Source organism: Ursus arctos, unplaced genomic scaffold (genome assembly GCF_023065955.2).
Source record: "Ursus arctos isolate Adak ecotype North America unplaced genomic scaffold, UrsArc2.0 scaffold_6, whole genome shotgun sequence".
NCBI lineage: Eukaryota > Metazoa > Chordata > Mammalia > Carnivora > Ursidae > Ursus > Ursus arctos.
This window is the reverse complement of record NW_026623078.1, coordinates 70,832,976-70,856,262: the sequence shown is the minus strand read 5'-3', so window position 1 is coordinate 70,856,262 and position 23,287 is coordinate 70,832,976. Positions and strand designations below refer to the sequence as shown.

Below are 23,287 nucleotides of genomic sequence, written 5' to 3'. Positions count from 1 at the left end.
TCAGGGACTGTCCCAGGTCACAGCAACCTGTTTACAAACATCTAGAATTCCCAGGCACTCTTAGGACAAGGGACCCGAGATGTGTCCAAGTGGGCAGCAAAGTCTTCTCGAAGAGAAGCTGTTCCTCCAGATCTATTTATGCCGATGTAAACACTTGCCAAGGAAACAAGGCATGTGGGCATGCGCTGGCCCCGCAGGCCCTCGGGTTGCCGCAGAAGGCAACCGGAGAGTCACATGTCATAACAGTGGAAAGTACATATGCAACTATTCTTAGCCCTGGAATGTATACACTGTCTCCCTGCCCAGTGCTTCTTTCCCGAAGTTCTAGAAAACTGCGAAAGCACCGTTCGCATAAACAAATCCAGAACTCTCCCAGGACAAATCATCTGCCAGCTGAAGGAAGGCCTGGGTTTATGGTTTCACTTGGAGCCAGAGGCGGAAGCTCTCCGGAGGGACCAGCCGGACCAGGCATCGGGGGATGTCACCGCAGCAAACCAAGGTACAGATCCCTAATGCTTCGTTCTTCCGCGGGTAGACTGCCAGCTGTCACTCAGGAAACCCTGCCCAGAGTATTGCTTGGTCCCTGCTTTCTCTTTGTCACATCTTTAAAACAAACCCCCAAAGATTCTGTGAAATCATGTTTTAAAAAATACATTGCCAAGGCCCATTTTCATCCTTCAGTATCATCTCATTACCAGAGGGCCACGCCCCCAGAATGACTCCTTGGGGAATGACTAACACCCAGAAAGACGCTTACACGAGTTTGCTAAATAACAGATATGCTGAGAAGCTGGAGCAAGGCTCACAGATTTGGGCTGGTCAAATGCAGGGACTGTCACCTTGCTTCAGCCCCTGACCATCAGGTACCTGCCAACGATGTCGGTGGTTCTTTTTTCCCCCTCAGATTATCTGAAGATGCTCTTTGCCGATTACCTTCCGGAGCAATCATAACCAAAAAGAGAGGAGTTTGCTGTGAGGTCTGGGGTGCAGGTGGCCTCTCTTTCCAGTCTTCACTAAGCAACATTCTTGGCAATATCCACAAGCATCTTAGTGAATGGACATAGGTGCTCTGAGTCTTGGAGACACCACAGCTCAACCCTTCGGCCCATGCTTCCCCTTGGGGCGTCTTCCCCTCCTTGTAGGATGGACGAGGCATTGCCAGATGGGCTGCTTTTCAAAGACCACGACTTCTCCTCTGACTTATTGAGGCAGCTCAATGGCTTGAGGCAAAAGAGGATGTTGACCGATGTGAGCATCTGTACCGGGACGTGGGAGGTCCCCTGCCACCGAAGTGTGCTGGCCTCCAGCAGCCCTTACTTCAGGGCCATGTTCTGCAGCAACTTCCGGGAGAGAAGCGAGGCCAAAGTCGAGCTGAAAGGCATCGACCCCGCGACTCTGGAGCAGATCATCTCGTACGTGTACACCGGGGAGGCGCACATCACGGCTGAGAACGTCCTGCCCGTGATGGAGGCGGCCTCCATGCTGCAGTACCCCAAGCTGCTGGAGGCCGGCTCCTCCTACCTCCAGAGCCAGCTGAACCCCGGCAACTGTCTGGGCATGATCCGACTCTCGGAACTCTTAAGTTGTGACACCCTCAAGAAGAAAGCCAGGGAGGTGGCCCTGACGTGCTTCCCGGAGGTGGTGGCCTCGGCCGACCTGAAGGAGCTCTGTGCCTTGGAATTGAGAGACTACCTGGGGGATGACGGGCTCTGTGGGGAGGAGGAAAAGGTGTTCGAGGCCCTCATGGTTTGGATCAAGCATGACCTGCAGGCCCGGAAACGACACGTGCGGGAGCTCTTCGAGCAGGTCAGGCTTCAGTACATCCACCCGGCCTTCTTCCACCACTTCATTGCCAATGACGCCCTCCTGCAGTCGTCGCCCTCGTGCCAGACCATCCTGGAGACGGCCAAGAGGCAGATGTTTGCCACGTACAGTGCCACCAGTGCCCCAGACCTCCAGCCTCCGTGGCATGTCCCCCCAAGAACCTCTTACCAAGACTTCCTCATCCTCTTGGGTGGGAGGAAGGACAACCAGCAGACCACCAGGGACGTGCTGCTGTACGACACACAGACCAGCCAGTGGCAGAACCTCGCCAAGCTCCCGAGCCGGCTGTACAAGGCCTCCGCCGTCACCCTGCATCGCAGCATCTACGTGCTGGGAGGCATGGCCGTCGGGGCAGGGAAGAACGGGGCCAGCCACAATGTCTACATCTACTCCCTGAAGCTCAACCAGTGGAGGCTGGGGCAGCCCATGCTGGTGGGCCGCTACTCCCACAGAAGCACTGCCCATAAGAACTTCATCTTCTCCATTGGGGGCATCGGAGAAGGGCAGGAGGTCATGGGCTCCATGGAGAGATACGACAGCATCTTCGACATCTGGGAGAGTATGGCCAGCATGCCAGTGGGGGTTCTCCACCCTGCAGTCGCCGTGAAAGACCAAAGGCTCTACCTTTTTGGGGGAGAGGACATCATGCAGAATCCTGTACGCCTTATCCAGGTAGATGGCTGGTCCTTTCCATCATGGAGGCGCGTGAGTGTATACCCATGCGTGCACACACGTGCGTCACATGCACACATGCATATACACATATGTGGATACATGCATGCATGAGTGCATGCACACATACCTATAACACACACATACACACTATCATTTGCAGAGGAAACAGAGGAGGGAGGAAAGGAAAGTTGGAAGGGAGGGAGGAAAGAAGGAAGTTTAAATTCAACAAGATATTATCCATTTATGAATTCTCCTGTAAGATTAACACGTACAAAGGAACATCAGATACAACTCCTGTCCACAAAGAGTTTATCTTTATTTGAGGAATAAAATTAGTATACCTAAAACTTCAAAAAAAAAAAAAAGTTCAAGCTAGAACACATTGAATGTCAGATAGTGAAGGAATTTTGCAGATGCCTCTAACCCAAATCAGCAAGGCCGTAGAAGATCCCCAAGCACTGGTCCATAGCCTGTTACCAAATCCCTGGGAACGCAACCTCAGATCAGCTGAATCGAAATCTCTTGGTGTGGGGGTCCTGACATATACCTGTGACAGCCATCTCCAGGAGGCTTAAGGAGCAGCCAAGTTGGGGAACCCTGGCCTTAAATGATAGGTAGACGCTAATATCACTAGCAAACTCTCTGAGAAGCGTTGCTAATAGAGACCAAGATTTCAGAATAGTAAGTGTTTTATGCAAGTTCTAATCTCTGCGGTTCAAGTAATGATATGAAAAACTTGAATAATGAGATTGTCTTTAAAGACGATCAAGGAGACGCCTGATGTTGCTTTGTTCATTGATGAGAGCTATACTAAGCCCCAGCCTGTAAGAGCGCTGGGGACAGGGGCACGAGCAGGAACACGGACCTACCCTCCAGGACCATCAGGACAATCACGGTCCAGGTGCTGAACGGAGGATGGGCGCTTTAAGAGCAGGGGGCGTGCCCTAAACCAATCAGAAGGAATGGGGGATGGTGTGAACTTCCCAGGTAGGCTTGCACTGACTTGAACAGGGAAGGCAAGAGAAGAGAGAAGGCGAGTAAATGAAGAGGGAGAACCACTGGAAGGATAGAAGGACCTGACCTGGATGGAGATAGGGGTTGGAAGCTTCTCTGAGCAGAGGCAGAGTCCTCTGTTGAGGGAGGGGTGGTGTTCCTGGGTAAGGGGACAGCTGGATGGAAGGCTCTGGAGCAGAAAGGGGCACAGCCCCCACCTGGAGGGACTGACAGCCCGACCACATAGCTGGGAGACAGAGCGGAAGGCATAAAGGTGGTATGCCTAAGCAGAGCTGGAAGAGGTTTAGTCCCCATGTGATCTCCGTCAGCCCCCTTCCCAAGCTGCCCTGAGTGACCCCTCCACCCCGACTGCTGCCCCTGAGGCCTCACTATAGAAATTCTGGAACATTCTTGGGGGATGGGTGTTAGTGGAGATGAGGCAGACCTGGCGGGCTTTCTAGGGCTTGTCAAGGAATTGGGGTTGTAGCCTGAGAGTAACAGGGTGGCTGAAGTCATCAAATTTGCATTTTTAGGAGTTCCCTCTGGATGCCCTTCTCGGGTTTGGAGGGGCCTGGTGGACTAAGGGAAGAGAGTTGGGGACTGTTCTAGAGGTCCAGCCAGGGTGACAGTGGCTTGGGCTAAGTTGGTGCCAGTGGAGATGGAGAAAAGTAACAAGCTTCAATTTAATCCTTGTTTTTTTTTCTTGCCTTCACTTTCCCAGCTCGTACTTTCAGCTCTTCCCCGACCATCTAGGCAGATTTGGAGTCTGTTCCAAATCCCGCTCCTTTATTTGAGCCAAGAGAGATGTGCTCTGCTCCCTACCAAACTCTGGCCACACAATGCAGATGTAACAAAGGGCTTCTATGTAAAGCTAGAACCCCTCCTTCTTAAAAAAAAAAAAAAGTACTTTTCAAAATGAAGTCAACACATACGCTAACAACTTCACATTGCAAAATTGTTATTGATTTCCTAAGAATAAATACAAAGTTCAGAAAAGCTTTTAAGCTGGCATATCAAAAAATGCACAGTACCATCCCACAAGATGCAAAGGCAGAAAAAATCCCACTAACATGTGAGTAATCCTTTTACACCGCAGTGGTGAGAAGGGGGAAAGGGGGAAAGTATTCATGGAAGCTTTTCCTGTCTACTTAGCCTTAGCTTTGAAATGGTAATTTCACTCACTCCAATAGAGTGTAAGATCAATGCTTGGGGGTTGCTTGATGGAGTAGGTTGGATTTTCTGGCACAGAGACAGCATCTTCTTTACGGGATGCTGCTTTGGCCCACATGTATTCTTTTAGGAACTAGCGAACAGTGTTGTCACTGTGCAATTTGTGTGTATACGTGTACCTTTCTCCCTGGCCTTCTTTCTCCCTCTGTTTCTGGATGGCATTGAGCAAATCCTTCACCATAACAAAGCATCACTTCCTCCACTGATCAAACACCAGCTTTGTTATCCTTGCCCCAGCCTCGCTGGGGGTATGATGAGGATTGTGAGCAGATGTTTAATCTATCTTTGAAACCATACCCCAAGCTTGCTGACAAAGAACAGAAAGCCAGGAGGCAATTACTCACTCAGTGTTTACTTTTACTCCAAGGATCCCACTTTCCAGTGTCATCTATGTATTTTCAGATGAAACCACAAGGCTTAACAGCCATCGAGATTGCCTCTATCTCTAGCATAGCCTCATCTATGCCTCACCAACTTCAAGAATGGAGACACCTCAGGAGGTCCTGGTCTCAAACTGCTCCATCAAGAAAGGCCACACCTATATAGCCCCAGGCAGAGTCACGAGTATAGTGGTTAAGAACTTGGACTCTGGGCTCAACCGGACCAGCTCTTCCATTCCATCTAGCTGTGTGACTTTGGGCACGTCACTTAACCTCCCTGAGCCTCAATGATCTAACATGAAAAATGGGGGCAAGTAATGGTACCTACTTCATAGGACGGTTGTGAAGATCAAATTTGGTAAAATGATTTAAAAAATAGAGTCTTTCATATGGTAGCGATTATATTTTATATAGAAAGAGCTGCCATTTTCTTTGGTAAATAAACGTTTTTCCCCTTCTTTTCTTGTATGAAGTCCATCCTAACTCTGTTGAGCTACATTTTGCTAGTAGAGAACTAATTTATATTTGATATTTGAACTTCATTTAAACTGAAGGGGACATGTTCTGGAAATCATGCTTTGCGACTCTATTTCAGACCGTGGCCAAGGAGCCCTGCCCCACCTCTTTGCTCTTTCTCTCTTTTCTCATGCTTCCTCTGTGATTCTAATGACTTTCAGGGATGAACGGTTCAAAAGCCTTCCTCACTTAACCCCAAATGTATTCTTGGCTCTAGGGCCCTCTCTGATACACTGGAACATTTAGAAATTTAAACATGAGCCGGAAATAGAAATGATTGAAAAATCATTGGTTTTATGAATACCCAAGTTGCTCCATTTCCCATTAAAAGAAAAAAATGTTCCAAGCAAGGTAAGCAAACACATATCACAAAGTGTAACTCTTGGTCCATTCTACAGAGGCTCTCATGCTGTCACATAAAGACCAGTTTCTAGCAATACATACGTTCTGTTATTTAATTACATTTTATTGGTAATAATAATACACCTACCTACGTTTTAAAAAGTGAAAAGAAAAAGAATCCTATTTCACTCTCTTAAATACGACTTCTGTCTTTTAAAACATATCTATCACTTTACAGTGCAGCACCATGATTCTATTTCTCCCTCAGGTTTATCACATTTCCAGAAACACATGGTTCAAAATGGAGACGAGAATGATCAAGAATGTGTGCGCCCCTGCAGTGGTGCTTGGGGAGTGGATTGTTATCGTAGGAGGTGAGTTTGAACAGAGGATCACTAGGCTGGACACAAACTTGGCACCTCCCATGGAAAAAGGGTCACTAATAGACAGACGTTGTTCTGCAAAACAGTGTTTTTAAAAGCACATCCATCCAACTAGGGGAGTGTGGACAACTTGACAAAGTGCTTTTCTCATCCAGAAGTTTCTCCCTGTCTTCATCTGTAAACAAGGAATGAAATAATACCTATTTCACGGAATTGTTGTGATACTAGCATGTGCTCACATATCTCAAGCCCTTAGCACTATCCCAGAGACCTGGCAAATACTCAAAAAATGTTTGCTACTGTTAATAATATTGGAAGCGGATCATTTCTCTGCGATTGCAGCATACCGTCTTGGTTAAGAGGACTGGTTTTAGGGTCAGACCTGGGTTCAAATGCTGACTCTGCCCCTGGCTGTATACTCTTTGGCAAGTTATTAATCTTTTTCTGTGCCTCTGTTTGCACATCTGTAAAATGGGGATCCTGAAAGTGGGGAGTGGCGGGGACCAGACAGGGCTGCTCTGGGAACTGTTCCTGAATCCCTGAGGCTCCTTCTCTGGATTGTTAAGGCTCTCGGGGGCAGGGGTCATGTGAGAGAGATGAAAATGCCAGTGAGACGGAGAAAGCTGCTAGAATCGGGAGGCTGTTCCCAATCTAATATGGCCTAAGCTTGAGGTTAAGGGTTCAGGGGCCAGAATCAGACAGATCTGAGTCTGCCACACACTGGACCTTGGGCAGGTTACCAAAACGTTCTACATCCTAGTTCAGAGGCCAGCCTTGGTACTGGGCAATGGCAAAGATCAGACATGTTTCCAGACTGCAGACTTCCAGCCCCAAATGAGCAATGCTGAGCTTGCCGGTATGCCTTTGGTTTTCAGGTTACACAAGGAGGATTCTTGCTTATGACCCGCAATCCAACAAATTTGTCAAGTGTGCGGACATGAAAGACCGGAGGATGCATCACGGGGCCACGGTGATGGGGAACAAGCTCTATGTGACGGGCGGGCGGCGGCTGACCACAGACTGCAGCATTGAGGACCTGGCCTCCTTCGACTGCTACGACCCCGAGACAGACACCTGGACATCTCAGGGACAGCTGCCTCACAAACTCTTTGACCACGCCTGCCTCACTCTCCAGTGCATACCCCACACCCACACCTTCCCATGAAGTTGTCGAGAAACCGTGGGTCTTAGTCAAGATGCTTTCTGCTGCAAGAGACAGAAACCCAACTCCAAGGAGCATAACCCCAAACGGATGCAGGGAGTGCCCACAGGACCGAAAGTTCCAGAGCCTGGAGGCCTGGAACCAGGCATATGGTTGGCAGAACTCTCCGTCTCTCTCTCTCTGGCTCTCCACACCCCCACCCCATCTCCCTCTCTCTCTCTCCCCTTCTCCCCCCACCCCCCTGCTTTCCCTTCTTCTCTACCTCATCTCTGTTAGAATTCATGCTACAAACAAGCTTCTTTATCCACAAAGTATGAAGACAATGGCAACTGATAAACTCAGACTCAACGTTTTCTAATGTTGCATCTTCAAGAGAGAACTTCACCATTATCTATATATTAACCCTGAAAATAACCCCAATTGGGGTTTTTCTTAATTCCATGCCTTTCTCTTGAGCCAATCACTGTTTCCAGGGCTTGTGCTACTATAACTGTGTGATCCCGGAGCATGTCCCTACAGGCAGAGGTCGGGTTGACTATTATCACTGACAGCTCATCCAAACTGCACATCATGAGATAGAAGCCGTTTTCCCAAAGAAAGAACTGCTGGGCTGACAAAACCACATCTGCCCAGGGCAGCAGGGAAATCCAGAACAAAAGGGGTCCCTGGAAGCACAGGGTCAGGTGGCAGTGTGAGAAATTGGCCATGACCGCATTTCTTTGCGTTCTTATGGATATAGTAACTGCGAATTCCAGGAAAACACGTGCAACGCAGTATCCAGTGCTTGCAAAATTATCTATGCAGCCAGAATAAAGCTTGTTTCTAGTGCCAAATGATGTTTTTCGCCAGCCTCTGGGGAGCTATAAACCTGCAGAATTCATCCGGATTCTCATTTTGGTAAATGTTAGGAGAATCGCTCTTCTGTGGAAAGCCAACAAATACCTTCAGAGATTCCAGCAATGATTGCCCTCTCCGTGCCAGGGCTGAGTACCCCCACAGCCCTCCTGGTCTCAAAGTGCCTCCCAAGTCAGCTCAGTTCCGAGCTCAGGAATCAAGGGAAGGTGGTGGCCCATTACAATCACCTGGGAAGGTGTTTGAGAAAGGGGCCGAGCTCCATTCCAGATGGAGAGACAGGGATTCTCAGAGGCGGGGCCTAGACCCTTGTCACGTGCGGTCAGGAGTAAGAACCACTGCCCTGCTCAGCTGCAGGTACAGAAACCTTCAGGTGCTGGCCCTGTCGCGGCCTGTCACACAGCCCAGCAGCATGGGCATTCTCCTCCCCAGTAATGGAAGTATCTGGAATGGGTCTCACTTCCCAGAGCCTGGTACCAGAGTGCCCTTAACTGGAGCCTTCCTCCCCACCCTGCTCTCCAGGTTCATGTTCTGGACTTTTCCTTTCTTCCTAATTTGTATTCTTTGCACTTCAGTTTCTCCTGCTGGGGTCTGAAGCTCTGCGCTGCTCCCCAGACCACTTGGCTGGGGTCCAGCCACCCTGCCCAGATTGTCAGCCCCAGTTCCTCATCCTTGATGCTGTCACCTTAGTTGTTGGCTGGCCTCTTATTACAACCTATTCTCTTTGAAACTCTCTATTTGAGGCTCTCGATCCCGCCTCTCCCTGCAAAGGGAACCAGTGACACCTCAAGTGCCTAAAAGCCTTCCCAGCTCCCTCCGATGCCTTCCAGAGCCCCGCAAGATTGCTCCCCCACCTCACGCTGTTCCCCCTCTGCTCTCGCCTCCCACCCTGGCCCCCCACTCAGCATCGGCCACCCTGGCCCCTGGGCTCGCACATTGGTGTTCACACCCGCCATGCCCTGCACCGGAACATGGTTGGCCCAGATGCCACACCCACAGGGTTCCCTCTCTCACCTCCCTCAGGTCTCCACTCAGAGATGCTTCTGCTCACTGCTCTGATCCGATCCGTCCGTGGGTCCTGTCAGGGACCACAGACACCTCAGTCCCTCTGTCTTCACTGTGTCGTCATCCACTGGCCAGCCTCCTCAGTGGCCTTGTTGCTTCCACTCCTGTCCACCTCTGATCCCTCCTCGAACAACAGCCAGGCTAATCTTAAAACACAACCCTGTTCATATTCTTCTCCTGCTCAAAATGACTTTACAGCTTCCCAGAGACCTTCTCATAGAGCCCCAGTCCTTTCTCTAGCCTCCAGGGCCTGCCACCAGCACCTGCCTGCCTCTGGCCCAGCCAGCCTTTATCACCTCCCCTGCTCCCTCTCACCTCTCTCTCTTGTCTAATGCACACCTCTCTCACCTCTTCGCCTGACGTAATTTCATTTCATATCGTACCCGCCAGATTAAAATTCACTGCATCAGAGGCCTCCCATGTCCCCCCCACCCTAGTCTGGGTTGACTCTCTCTCCTATTAAATGTCCCTATTGTCCCTATACATCCCCTCTGAGACCCTCATCCTGCTTGTAATTACTTGATCACTGTCTTCCCCCACCAGGCTCATATCTGCCCCATCCTCATTCACATTCCCAGGGCTGGGCTCAGTGCCGGCCACGTGCATTATATATAGGTCCTCACTAAATATAGCATGAGTGGATTAAAGAATAGATCTGCTGAACCCACACTGTCTCTAGAATCTCCCTCTCAAACCTGGACATTACTGTGGACGGTACCCGGTGTAAGCACCTCAGATCCTCGGCTAAGGCATCACCGTGTCCTTCCCTCTTCCCCTGCCCCTTCCCCACCCTGGGAAGAAGTAGCATGGCCTACCTAGGTCAAGCCTGGAGGGTGAGAGCTGATCCTAGCGGGTCCTATTTGCCTGGAATTGGAAGTGGGAGTCTCGCCATCTATAAACTCCTTCTGTGGCCTCCAAAATTCCTTCTGTCAGACACTTGCTAATGCCTCAACTTTCCTTCCCCTTCGTCTTAACCCAAAATTTAATAAGCTGCCCGAGTCTGTGGCTACTCGGAGCTTGTCCAAGTCTCTCCGGGGCACAGAAGAGCTAAGTAAATTGTCCCCGGGAATTTATAAAGAAAAATGGCAGCAGGGCCGAACACGTTCGGGCACACCTGGCAGGCCAGCTCTGTGCGTCAAGTAAGACACCTCCGTGGCAGGAGCAGTCATGCACCTGGGCATCCCCCTGGCCAACCCCATCTCTGAACTGGGTTATGAAACGCTCCTCAGCCCATAATCGTGGTTTTCTAATCTGCTGAGGATAATCTCAGTCCAAAAAGAAAGAGAGAGAAGGTTTTGGCACGAGGCTTCCTTCATCTCACTGGCTGAGGAGAGAGTCACAGTCTAGAGCTGAGGTCAAAATATATTTAGCCGGCAGCAGTTAAACTGAAACATTTTAAGTAAAAAAAATGTCAGCTAGCCTGACTAATCATCTCAACAGGCAGCAAGGGAAGGGGCAAAAATGAAGTGGAATAAGAGCTAAGCAAGAAAACACTAACAAAAATATCAAACACCCTGCCCCAACATAAACCAGTGAGCAGAAGAGGACCCAGCAGAGAAAACAGCGTCTGTAGGAAGAAAGTGGCTGAATTTACCTTCGCCACCTCTAACAAAAGTCTGTAGTGTCCCAGAGGACAAGGACTGTGACGGGTCTTCCTCAGACACTTTGTCCTTCTCAGGATGTCTGACACAACCCTGCCTCACTCCAACATGCTGTGCGTGTCCTCTGTGCCTCCGCACACGCTATTCCCTCAGCCATGACACCTTTCCCTGCCCTGCCTACTGAACTCTTACTCGGCCTTCACCTGTTCCATGGAGCCTTCTCCAACCTTTCTATACCCTCTTCCCTCCCTCCCTTTATTCCAGCTCCTTCCACATTGTAGCACTGTGGAGACTTGTTACTGGAACTGGAAGGGGAGTTCGTCATGAGGGCAGACAGAGTAGTGGTCCCTATGAACCTCTAGGCCAAGTTCAGTCAGTACATTTGCAGAACGAATGAGCAGGTGCACAAGTGAATGGGCCCTAAACATCACGGGAGCACCCGGGCTGCTCCAGGGGCAAAGAAGGGCTTCATTGTCAGACAAACTGTCATTCTCTACCTTGGAGCTCCATCACCCCAGAATCTGCCTCTGGGATCACATGGCCGTCTCCTGAGTGTGTCCTCTTCTGTCTCGTATTGGATTTAGGACCCACCCTAAACTAGCAGGATCTCATCTTGATCCTCACCTTAATTACATCTTGAAAGAACCTATTTCCAAATAAGGTCACATTCTGGGTTCCAGGGGGCCATGCGTTTGTGGGGAGGCATTACTCGGCCCATTGCAGATGCCGTCTCCCACAAGAAGGCATTCCCCCCCTGCCCCAGACGGAGCCACATGGCACGGACTCCTCCTCCTCTCCTCATTTCATGGGGGCCATCTCCTGGGCGGGGACTGTGTCTTTCATCTCTCTATCCGCACTCCAGCCCCACAGGGTCTGGCTCTGCAAAGAGACTCAGTAAACGTGCACTAAACTCAGCTCAGCCATTTCGCAGGGGCTAGCAAACCCTGGATGGACCCCAAGGCCAATGTATTCAGACACAGCTTCCAAGCAGCTTCCCGAGAGGCCAGGGTGAACAATATCCGCCAAATGCCCATCAAGAAGGAATTAGGGTCAGGCATAAGAAATTATGTAAGAGAACTAATCTGTTAACACAATGTCACCGGTAACGTCCTATTCTTGATCTTGCCAACATAAGCTTTTGGGGTGACGTCATGAGAGTGAATCCAATGCCGAGGGTGCTGGGGGAAGGGAGCCTGGTTTCTGAAATGTCAGCTTTCACGCAGTCTTATAGGAATTCTAGGCTCCTGTTCAAATGCCACGTTATTCTCTTCATGTGGGGAATTTGTTTTTTGTTTTCCCTAAAGATATCCATGGGTCTCTCTTCCTCCTGATTTCACTGATTTGATTTAATTAGAATTCCAGGGCCTGCAATCCAGAATTCCCCGGTAACGCTCCCATAACAAGCCAGCGGTCCAGAAAAATGGTGCTTAGAGGATACAAACAGGGATACGGGAGTCCAAGGTGTTTCTAATTTAGAAAGATGTGGACAGAAATTCTGTCCTATTCCAACTCAGAGGCTGTCTTTGCAGTGTCCCCAACAGCCCCATCAGCCCAGCACACATTCAGAGACAAGGGGGCCACCTCAGGACAACTGTAAAATCAGAACCTTCCAAAAGGGGTTGGAGGGGAAGCAATGTGGAGACATCTATGCTCAAGATTAGACCGAGGAGAAAAATAGCAGAATTCATTAGCAGAGTCTCCAAGACATTTATCTTTTGTCGAGGATTTGAGAAAAAAACGGAATTCATCCCCACTTGGAGTATAGATTCATTTGACGTACTTAACCGAAGAGCAAAACTGAGACTGCTAATGGATTTGCCCGTTTACTAAGCACTGAACCTGCATTACCTAGCTCAGTTAACACAAGAACCTTCTGGAACCTCCTCAGCACCCTTTCCGAGCCCCTAATGGAGCCCCCACCCCACCCACTGCATTGTTCTCCCTCGCTCCTTGTTTCTTCCCTTCATACCTTTTATCATAATTATTTATTGTTTTATTTGCTTTCCTGCGTTGATTTAGTTGACACTCCCACCCAAATGGAAGTTCCCCGAGAATAGAGAACATGGCTGCCCTCTTCACATCTGTTTCCCTGGCACCTGACACAGAGAAGGCAATCAACATAGATTTGTTGAATGAATGAATGAATGAATGAATGAATGAATGAACGAACGAACGGCAGTCCAGGCATTTAGGATGAGCACAAAGGAGAGAGAAGGTAAGTTTTTGGAATGACATGGGGGAAGGGGAGCCTCATGGGGAAAAGGTTGGCTGGCACGCAAGGGAGGGCACAGTGGTCTTCCAGGTGACCTTATCCAGGTGAGTGTTGTAGGAAGATCACTCGGCAGGTAGCCAGTGGAAGCAAAGAGTAACCCGGAGAGCTTAGATGGGAAGCTATTCCTATCCCTAGGAGGGATAATGAGGTATAACCACTAATATAACTGTAAGGGGTAAAGGGAAGGGAGGCCACATGAAACAAGGAGGCAGAATCCACAGGTACCTAATTGGACATGGAAAAAGGTGAGTAGGGGAGCAAGGAAGAGAGAGAGAACAGTTGTTGCTAGCCTGGCTGACCCACAGGGCACCTGTGCCATCAGTGGAGAAGTACAAAATCGAAGAAAGGGGAAGTTTGCCCCAGGGTTCCCATCCTCCGGAGTCACAGAGGAATGCTCCTTGCCCTGGGGGTTTGTATAAGTCCCAGGGACCTATGATCTTGCTTATAGTCTGTCTTACCCACTAGATCTTACGGGCCCATATTTCAGAACCCCTTTTAAAACTCCCAGGCCATCACTGAAAATATATCTAACAATGGTTGTAGTGACCTTTGATGTCAGTGGAGGAGCCTATAAGGCAGATCTGAGTGGATGAGAACAGAGACTGAGCCAACATGTCTGGGTTTCAGCCTGGCTCTGCAAGTCACTGGCTGTGTGGCCCAGGGAAAATTAACCAACCTCTCTGCTCCTCAGTTTCCTCATCTCTAAAATAGGGATTATGATAACACCTGCCTCTTCATAGAGTTTTTGAGAGAATTAAATGAATTAACCTAGTGCTATTTGTGAGTTTCCCATCATCAGTATTGTTATGCAATACAGTGCACTGCAAAGAGCAATGGCTCTGGAGCGCACTTCTGCCATCCGCAGGCTGTGTGGCCTTGGGAAGTTCTCTCAACCTCTCTGAGCATCAGTGTCCTTACTGGTAAACTAGAGAGGATGATTTTATTACTCTGTAGTGGATTGAATCATGCCCCCCCCCCCAAAGATACAGCCTTATTTGGAAAAAGGGTCGTTGCAAATGTAGGTACTCAGGGGATCTCAAGAAGAGATAATCTTTGATTATCTGGGCAGACTTTAAATCCAAGGACAAGTGTCTGTGTAAGAGAAAGGCTGAAGGAGACCTGAGACACAGAGGAGAAGGCCCTGTGAAGACCAAGACAGAGCGTGCAGTTCCACAGCCCCATGAGCCAAGGACTATGTGAGGTCGCCAGAAGCTGGAAGAGGCAGGGAAGGATTCTCCCCTAGAGCCTCGAGGGTGGGCAGCTCTGCCAACACCTTGGCCTCCAGAACTGTGAGAGAATAAATTCCTGGTGTTTTAGGCCACCAACTTGGTGTTGATTTGTTACAGAGGCCCCAGGAAATTAATACACTCCCTCATCGGATTGCCACAAGGATTGAAAGAGGTCACATTCAGAAAGTAGCCAGCACTCAACAATTTATAACAATTACTATTACCATGTACTTCCTGTCTCTGGTCCTTCATGGTCCCACCCGTAAAATGAGAATGTTAGAAGAAATAAAGGTCTCCAAGGTTTTGCTCCCTGTGCTGGTTCCTCCACCACCCAGCTCTTTCACAAGGCAGGCCGGGACCATGTTGATCCCTCCTCTCCCCTCTCCCCTCTGTTCCTCACTCTAGAGATCCATGACCGACAATGTTCCCAGTTTCCAGGTCTTCACATCTCTGCGTCCAACACAGAGGATGGGGGGCACCTTAACCCATCTCCTCAGTGGACATAATGTTGAGACACAGAATCCCCAGCAGTCACCCTCCAGGTCTTCCCACATGAACGAAGATCCTAGGTGAGTCACTCAACCCCACTAGGACATGGTTGCCAAATTATATTTTAGGCATTATGATATTTTGCTCCTTCTCAGGGCTTGATGAGGGGGAAGCACCCAAGACAACCATATAAATGTCTAAAGCAAAAGTAGCAACTATGAATGATGGGGATAATAACAGATGTAGAAGTAAAACGTACAATGACATTTTAAATGTCAATGACACTTAAGATTTAAATTTACAATGGCATTGTAAATGAAAATGATGGCAGAAACGATGGGAGGGAGGAGGTGATAAAGCTTCGTGGGGATGCAATGATCTCTCACCAGACTATGCAAGAGGCCCCCTAACCACTCTTCCTGGCTCCAAAGTCTCCTCTTCTAACTCACTGTCCCCTACCAGCAGCAATCCTAACAGGGCTGGGGAAGCAATAAATCCATTTATCTTTCTAAAAGATAAATCTGGCGAGGTTTTGCTTGCTTAAATCTTTTCAATGGTTTCCAACCTCAAAAAATTTAAGCTTCACTTCCATATTTAAGAGGTCCTTACATGCGGAAGAATAAACAGCCTCCACTTGACTAGGTAACAGATAAAATGGTAGTGGAGGGCCCACCCAGTAGGTACTCAGTAAATGCTATTCTCCTTGCTGCCCCACCCTCCCTGTTTAACTGGCCAAAAAGAAAACTCTCTTACTTGCCTATGAACAAACAATGCTTAGCTATTAGCTCTTAGCTATAGCTGTCGATATATAGAAAATGAGACTAAATAGATCTCAGATACGTGGCCATTAGTTCCTCATCCTATGGGGACACCGTGACATGTTCTTTCATACCAAAGGCATAGGACACTTACCGCAGAAAGGCTCAGTTCCAGTAAGTGTGGTCAAGGCCTTAGTTTCTCAAAATGTCTTCAGGGAAATACTTTGCCCTCAAAATTGCCTCCTTTTCATCTAGAATGATGATTCATTTCATTATTCAGTGACCGAAAATTCATGAAATTTTGTGGTTAAAGCAAAAATGTGTCACACACAATTCCATATGTCCGTTCAGTGGGACTAAGAAAAATCTAACAATGAAAACCACCGTTTCTACCCTTAGAGTTTAACAGATCTCTCCACCTTTTTTTTTACTTATAATATTTTTATCCCCTTAATTAAAAACACCACTTTAAAAAATAATTAGATATTAGGCTCTATAAATAATCATAATGGTCAAAGCACCATACTTTCTTAGATTAGTTTCAAGATTCAAATTCTCAAATGGAAATGTAACATTTCTGAGTCACAGAGTTGGAAGTAGGCCTGAGAGACCAGTTGGTCCAATCCAGAGAGGCAACGTGGAGAACCGGAAACAGCAGCGGGTCTCATGAAAAGCATCTGAGGACCTGGATTTGAGGTTCCGCTCTCCCTACAGAGAGAGGGATCTTGGGCAGGTCACTAAGCTATAACGCCCTTGCCTATAAAAATGGATGAATCTCATCTGCCCAACACTCTTGAGAAAATTGCAACTGTAAATGGGAAAGCAGACATCATTCTATGGTGGCCAGGAATAAATATCCGCCCACATTCTTCATTCCATCCCTCTGGGGTCCTGATCCATTTAGCTTGGGGAAGCAAGAGTAAAGGGATGACTGGAGAATGACACTGAATACACTCCTATAACCAGCATCCAGGTCAGGAAACAGGACATTACAGCACCCCAAAGGCCCCTTCACACCTCTACCAGTCATTAGACTCTCCAAGAGAACCACTACTTGGACCTACGACACCTCAGAGTAATTGTACCTCCTTATGAAGTTCATATGAATGGGACTGGAGAGTTTGAACCCTTCAGTACAGCTTCTTTTGCTCAACATTAACTTTGTGACATTCATCCATGTGCTTACGGGTAGTTATAGTTTGCCCATTCTTGATGCTTACAGTATTCAGCTCTACAACGTTACCACAATTCACATTTCTGTTTTACTCTTGATGGGCATTTGTATAGTTTCCCATTTGAAGCTACTATGATCTTATCTTGTGCCTATCTTTTGGGGGATATATGTACACCTACCTGTTGAGTATGTAACCAAGAAGGAAATTGCTGAGTCATGGGGTATCCATATGTTCAGCTTCATAGATATGGCCAATCCGTTTCCAAACTCTCATACCAGCCTCTGCCCCCACCAGCAGTGTATGGGAATTCCACTGCTGCACATCTTCAACAACACTCAGTATTGTCTGTCTTTTTACGTTCGCCATTCTGGTGGGTAGAAAGTGGTATCACATTGCAGAATGATATTTTTAAAGTATAAATCAGGTTATGTTACTCTGTCAATGGTTCTCTTTGCCCTCAGCATAAAACCCAACTCTTTAACCGACTTACAAGACCTTGGTTACCTTGGCTTTCTTGCTAACCGCTCACTCTGCTCCCCATGCTTCAGTGCTACCTCCTTTCTAGTCTTCAAATATGCCAAGGTCATTCCGACTCAGGATCTTTACATTGGCCGTGTCCCTCTGCCTAGAATGTTCTTCCTCCAAATATTCCTATGACTATCTCCTTCTTGTTCATTCATACATTCAACAAATATTATCAAGTGATTATCAGATTTCTTCTCAAATGCCACCTCCCTTAAGAATCCTTCCCTGACCACTGTCTAGTACAGTCATGGATACTCTCCCACACTACCCCACATTCACTCTCTAGTCCCTTATCTTGCTTTATTTTACTTTTAGCACCTATCACTATCTCCACTTCCTCTTTTAAGAAGTATGTGTTTTCTGCCTTATAATATTAGGATGTAAACTAACAGCAGAGGCAGTGTACCTTCAATGCCTAGAATAGTACATACGGTAAGTTTTCAACAAATATTTGTCGGATGAATGGAGAATTAATGGAAGGGATTCACAGGTAACTTCTCAAAGATAACTGTAGAATATTAAAGCTAACGGAGCCCCTTCCTTTTTATCCTCCACTCGATTGATAAAAATGAAGCTCAGAAAGATAAAATGACTTGGCCAGGTTCATGGTCAGCAGCAGAAATGTGGTTTGAACCCACGCTCATGACTTCTAATTCTAATACATTATTCTGCCCACAAGAACAGAGGGGAAAGTCTTTTTGCATTTGAATGAGTCCCTAATTATTGAATGTTGGGCATTAGGAATTGATTTAGCACAGAGAAGTACCCCCCTTATACTATGAAGTTAGACAACACTTCCAGAAGATATGACAAGGGAATTGTTTCTGGTTCTCCCAAATCACCCCTGACCTTGCTTCAGAGGAAGAGGATGATATTGGGAGGGTAAAAAATGCACAGAGCTGGCTCTCAGTCCATCTTCCATTCTTTGCAGACAGGAAAGAGAACCATGTTGGCAGGAACAATTTCCCTGGACTCCCAGGGCCTGAGATCTCCCAGGGCAGGAGATCATGCCCTACCAGGTGAGGGCCCTATTTCATGCTTAGTTTGGGTGAGAATCAGGTTGTACCACAAAGCGAGCCTCAGGACTAGTTGCATAATGGGATGTGTAATCAGTACCTTCCAGATCTTCAGCCAAAAGCACTCCTGATGCACTTCAATCTTGCTGAATCATCTCTAAACCCCATGACTGGATGATTCACTAGTCTCCTCTGGAGTCATGACTATCAGGTGTTCACCCAGAAATAAGAACTAAATTCATTAGGGGAAAGATCCTTTTGTTGGAACTCTGGTTTTTTTCAGTGCTTCAACCTACCAGCCTTTGGGTTTCTGAAGAGTAATGGAGGCCACATTGGTCTTCCTCATTAATCTAAATAAATGGGGAAAGATAACCAGAGACTAACTAGATAAGATAGGGAGCTAGTGTTTGGAAAGAAATCAACCTGGGATGATAAAAACCATACAAATCCACAAGCTCCAACCACAATTCTGAAATCCAAAAAGCTCTGAAAACCAATTTTGCTTCTTTGCTTCTTTTGTATTTTGGCAGCAAATTTATTTGGCAGCAAATCCTGACAGCAAAAACTGACATGAGACTATTTTTAGTCTTTATTTATCCATTTCAGGTGCACACTCATACATTTTTATGCCGGAATATGACTGTTTGAGTATGAGGTACTGAATTAGACCCCAATGGGCTGTTTCAAAATATACAGTATATTATGCTTCTTACTACTTTAATAAAAGCTGAAAATTTCTTAATACCCAAACATATTTTGCTCCCAAGATTTCAGATAAGGATGGTAGACCTGTAATTTTTCACTAATCATATTTTTTCTGCACAAAAAGCTAGGGCAGGCAGTATTGTCCTCATTTATCAAATGACTAAACTGAGGCTCAGTGAAGTTAACTGTTATTTATCACTGCATAACAATTTACTCCAAAATTTAGTGGCTTAAAACACAATAAACATTTGCTATTTCAGTTTCTATGGGCCAGGGATTTGAGAGTAACTCACTTGAGTGGTTCTGGCTACAGGTCTCTCATGAAATTGCAGTCAAGATGTCAGCCCATTATCCAGCACGTTTTATCTGAAGATTTGACCAAGGCTAAAGGACCCACTTCCAAGACAGCTCACTCACATGGCTATTGGCAGGAAGCCTCAGATCCTTGTCACATGGACCTTTCCATATGGTTGCTTAAGTGCCCTCCCAACATGGCGACTAAATTTCCCCAGAGCAAGTAATCCAAAAGAGAGCAAGATGGAAGTCACATATCTTTTATGGCCTGGACGCAGATATCACATTCTATCATTTTCACAATATCTTACCGGTTACACAGGCCAGCCTCTCCAATGTGAGAGGGAACTACACAAGGACATGAATACCAGGAAGCAGCTATCAGTGGGGACCATCTTGGAAGGCTGGCTACCACAATAAGATATATCATTTTGTTTACATTTTACAGATAAAAGTCTAAGCAATTGGTCCAAGGCTGCGCAGCTGGTAAGATGCAGAATCGGACTTAAAGCCAGACTGACCAACTCCAGAGTCCATACTTTTAACTACAACATAATCCCATCTCCTTTATTTACTTGACCATCCTCCTAATACATTGAATATTTTAGTAAATTTCTATTTCTTGTTACTATAAATAACACAACACTTTCTATATAAATCTGTATCTCTGTCTCTTGTTTTTTGTTAGCACAAATGCTTAGAGGCAGAATTGCTAGGTCAAAAGGTATAAACTTTTTTAATCCTCTCGACACATACTATAAAAAAATAATTGCCAGAAAGGAAACACCAGTTAACGATCTCAGAGAAATTTGTGTGAACACCTGTCTCACTACATCCTTGATACAACTGGATATCATCATTGTTTGAATTTCTTTTAATTTTATAGGCTATAAATATTTTCTTTGATTTGCATTTGTTGGAACATTTCTCTTTTTCATATGCTTATTATTATTTATTTGTATCATTTAGGGTCTTTGGTCGTCAGAAATAGAATTTGACTAATTTTAATCGGAGAGGGAAGTATTGAAAGAATACAGGTGGCTCACAGAATTAAAGGAAAGCTTGGTAAATCTGGTAGGGACCAGAGTATCCCCAGGACTTTAGACAATAGGAACAGAAGGATAGTCATGCAGGCCACCATTACTAGGATGAGTAGATTTCAACATTCTATCCATTTTTGGGTCAAAGAACCCTAGTTTGAGTCACATGTCTAACCTTGGGTAGGACATGGCCAGGTCCCTTGAGTCAACCAAGACAGCACTTAGTGGGGAGAAGTAATTACCCAGAAGCCAGTAAATTGCTATTACCAAAAGAAAGGAGGAATGCAACCTAGACAACCAAAGAACAATAAACGTCTACTACAGGGTTTAATTTGATGGATCCCAAACCCATTCTCTTAGGTTAAAAGTCTTCTGCTCCTGATGCTTGTTTATGATCTATTCTCATTAATTGCTCAAGTAAAGAACCTTTACTTTGTCTTTACCTAGAAGTTCAGCATCACTGGAGACCCCACCATGGACAAGCTGGGTCTTTTCCATTAGGAAAAAAGTCTAGAAATGTAGAAATGTAGCAGTAAGATTCCTTCAACATTTCCAAGTAAAATAACCAAGATCCAAGATCAAGGGGATCAAGAAGAGACCTACAATGGTCTGAATGTTCATGCCCCCACCCCCACCTCCAAAGTTCACATGTTGAAATCCTAATGCCCAATGTGATAATATTAGAAGGTGAGGTCTTTGGGAGGTGATGAGGTCCTGAGTGTGGAGCTCTCATGAATAGGATTGTCTTCTAAAAGAGACCCCACATCACTGCCTAGTCCAATTTTCATCTTATGTAGATATATGAGAATCTGTAACCTGGAAGACAGCTCTAACCCAAACACACTGGCACCCTAATATCGGACTTTCAGCCTCCAGAACTGTGAGAAATAAATGTTTGTTGCTTATTAGTCACCCAGTTTATGGTATTTTCCATGACACCAAGTGGAATAAGACAAGCCCTTTACCAGAGGTTGGCAAACATTTTCTGTGAAAGATCAGATAGTAAATATTTTAGGCTTTGAGAGGATACGTAGCCTGCCACAACTACTCAACTCTGCTGTTGGAGCACAAAAGTAATCGTAGACAATAAAAAAACAAATGGGCATGGCTGTATTTCAATAAAACCTTACTTACAAAAACAGGTGGCACTCAGGATTTAGCCAGGATGTTGGGGGGCACAGTTTGCTGACTTTTCTTTAAACTAAACAATAAAGCACATAATGCTTTTGCTCATGGTTGTTTCAATCCTGGCTCCAAAATGGTAACATTTCTCCTATGATTTTAAAGAATTTAGCTTTAGTTGCTAATATTTAAGACTGTGTTCACTTGATTTATCACCTGCATTTTAACCATAATTTACTTCAAGTGGTTTTCGTTTGGAGAAAATACGAGAGCAATGATGAACTATTAGATAGGAACCCAAGATCCACAACAAAGTCGACTTTGCTATCTACGCAGATGGGGAAGAGTAAATGTGTTTATTCACTCAAGAACATTCAACATGCATTTACTTAGCACTTATTGTATGCCAGGGACTCAGGCTGGATACACAAAATACACAGGCCCAGGCCTGAGAGAGTTTAAGCCTGGTAGGGAAACTTGCAGTCTAGAAAAACAATCCATAGTTGAGAGTTATTCTAATGGATAATTGATGGCTATTACAGAGAACCAGAATCCAGTTTACATAGCTATAATTGTCTGAAAATGGAAAAGGGTGCCTCATGGAAAGGTCAGAAGAGTTTTAGCTCTTCTGGATAGCCAATGCCCAAGGGCAGTTCCTAATTTGAGTAAATGTTCAAGCTAGATGTTCTGTAAGATTCCATAATCATCAGATATCCCTTAGAGTGCCTGCAAAATTTAAAACAATTCCCCCTTCAATGGGTGCCCTCCTCAATATGTCAGGTTGAGCCCCCAGTGACTAAATTTGTATTATGTCCCCCATCCATGTGTCCATGACTGATTGGTGCAGGAGCTGATAACTGACCCAAGCAAGGTACAGTAGCAAGTCTTCAAAGATATCCGCCCTTGATTCCTTTCCTCATTCTATGCACATACTACTCCTCACATCAAGGCGGGGAAATATGTTTCATCTGTGCTTGAATCTGGACTGTAGTTATGAATTTCTTGACTAACAGTATACGGTAGAATGATGCTATCTGACCTCTAAGGCTATGTCAGAAGAAGCTTGCAGCTTCCATCTTGGTCCCTCAGAGCGTTTGCTCTTGGAACCCAGCTACTGTGGTGTGGGGAAGCCAAACAGCCCCATGGAGAGGCCCATCTGAAAGAGACTGAGGTCTCTCCATCGATGATCTGGCTAAACTCCTAGCTGACAACTAGGAACAAACTGCTAGTCGTGGGAATGCACCGTCTGGAAGTAGATCCTTCAGCCCCATATCAGCCCCCAGCTGAGCCCTGCCTAAATCCCTAACTCATACATCATGAGATAGAATGTTGTTTTAGCCATAAGTTTTGAGGTAATTTGTTAATTCAGCAACATATCATTGGAACATGAAGCCAATCAGTCTTTCTCTCCCAGGAATTTGAAATTTGGGTTGGAGATAAACAGGTAATAGGAATTTTAGGAGCTGAGTCTCATTAACAGCAACCTTTAGTGTGCATTAGATTCACATAAAGAAATTGTGTAAAATGTAAAGTTCTAGGTTACCACCTTCCCCCAAATCTCTGGACCAGTCAGATTGGGTAGAGCCTATGAATATTTTAAGCAAACATTTTATTTTATTTTATTTTATTTTAAAGATTT

General features: G+C 46.2%; 1 protein-coding gene across 2 annotated transcripts; it reads left to right on the top strand.

Moving 5' to 3' along the window:
• The first annotated feature begins 219 nt into the window (after nt 1-219).
• KLHL38 (kelch like family member 38) lies at nt 220-8,338 on the top strand. 2 transcript variants are annotated; one of them, XM_026495462.4, is made up of 4 exons: nt 220-499; nt 905-2,496; nt 6,229-6,334; nt 7,219-8,338. In XM_026495462.4, the coding sequence occupies exons 2-4, from the start codon at nt 1,108-1,110 to the stop codon at nt 7,506-7,508; spliced, it is 1,785 nt and encodes a 594-aa protein (XP_026351247.2). In that variant the 5' UTR covers nt 220-499; nt 905-1,107; the 3' UTR covers nt 7,509-8,338. The 2 variants fall into 2 exon arrangements, with proteins under 2 accessions (XP_026351247.2, XP_044238543.1); XM_044382608.3 differs by lacking the exon at nt 6,229-6,334.
• The last annotated feature ends 14,949 nt before the right edge of the window (nt 8,339-23,287 follow it).

Bases quoted from the DNA above. Each gene is read 5' to 3' on its own strand.
- KLHL38 (XM_026495462.4), top strand. From the start codon at position 1,108: ATGCTTCCCCTTGGGGCGTCTTCCCCTCCTTGTAGGATGGACGAGGCA. The intron at 2,497-6,228 runs GTAGATGGCTGG...TTTCTCCCTCAG, and splicing joins ATCCTGTACGCCTTATCCAG to GTTTATCACATTTCCAGAAA. The intron at 6,335-7,218 runs GTGAGTTTGAAC...TTTGGTTTTCAG, and splicing joins GTGGATTGTTATCGTAGGAG to GTTACACAAGGAGGATTCTT.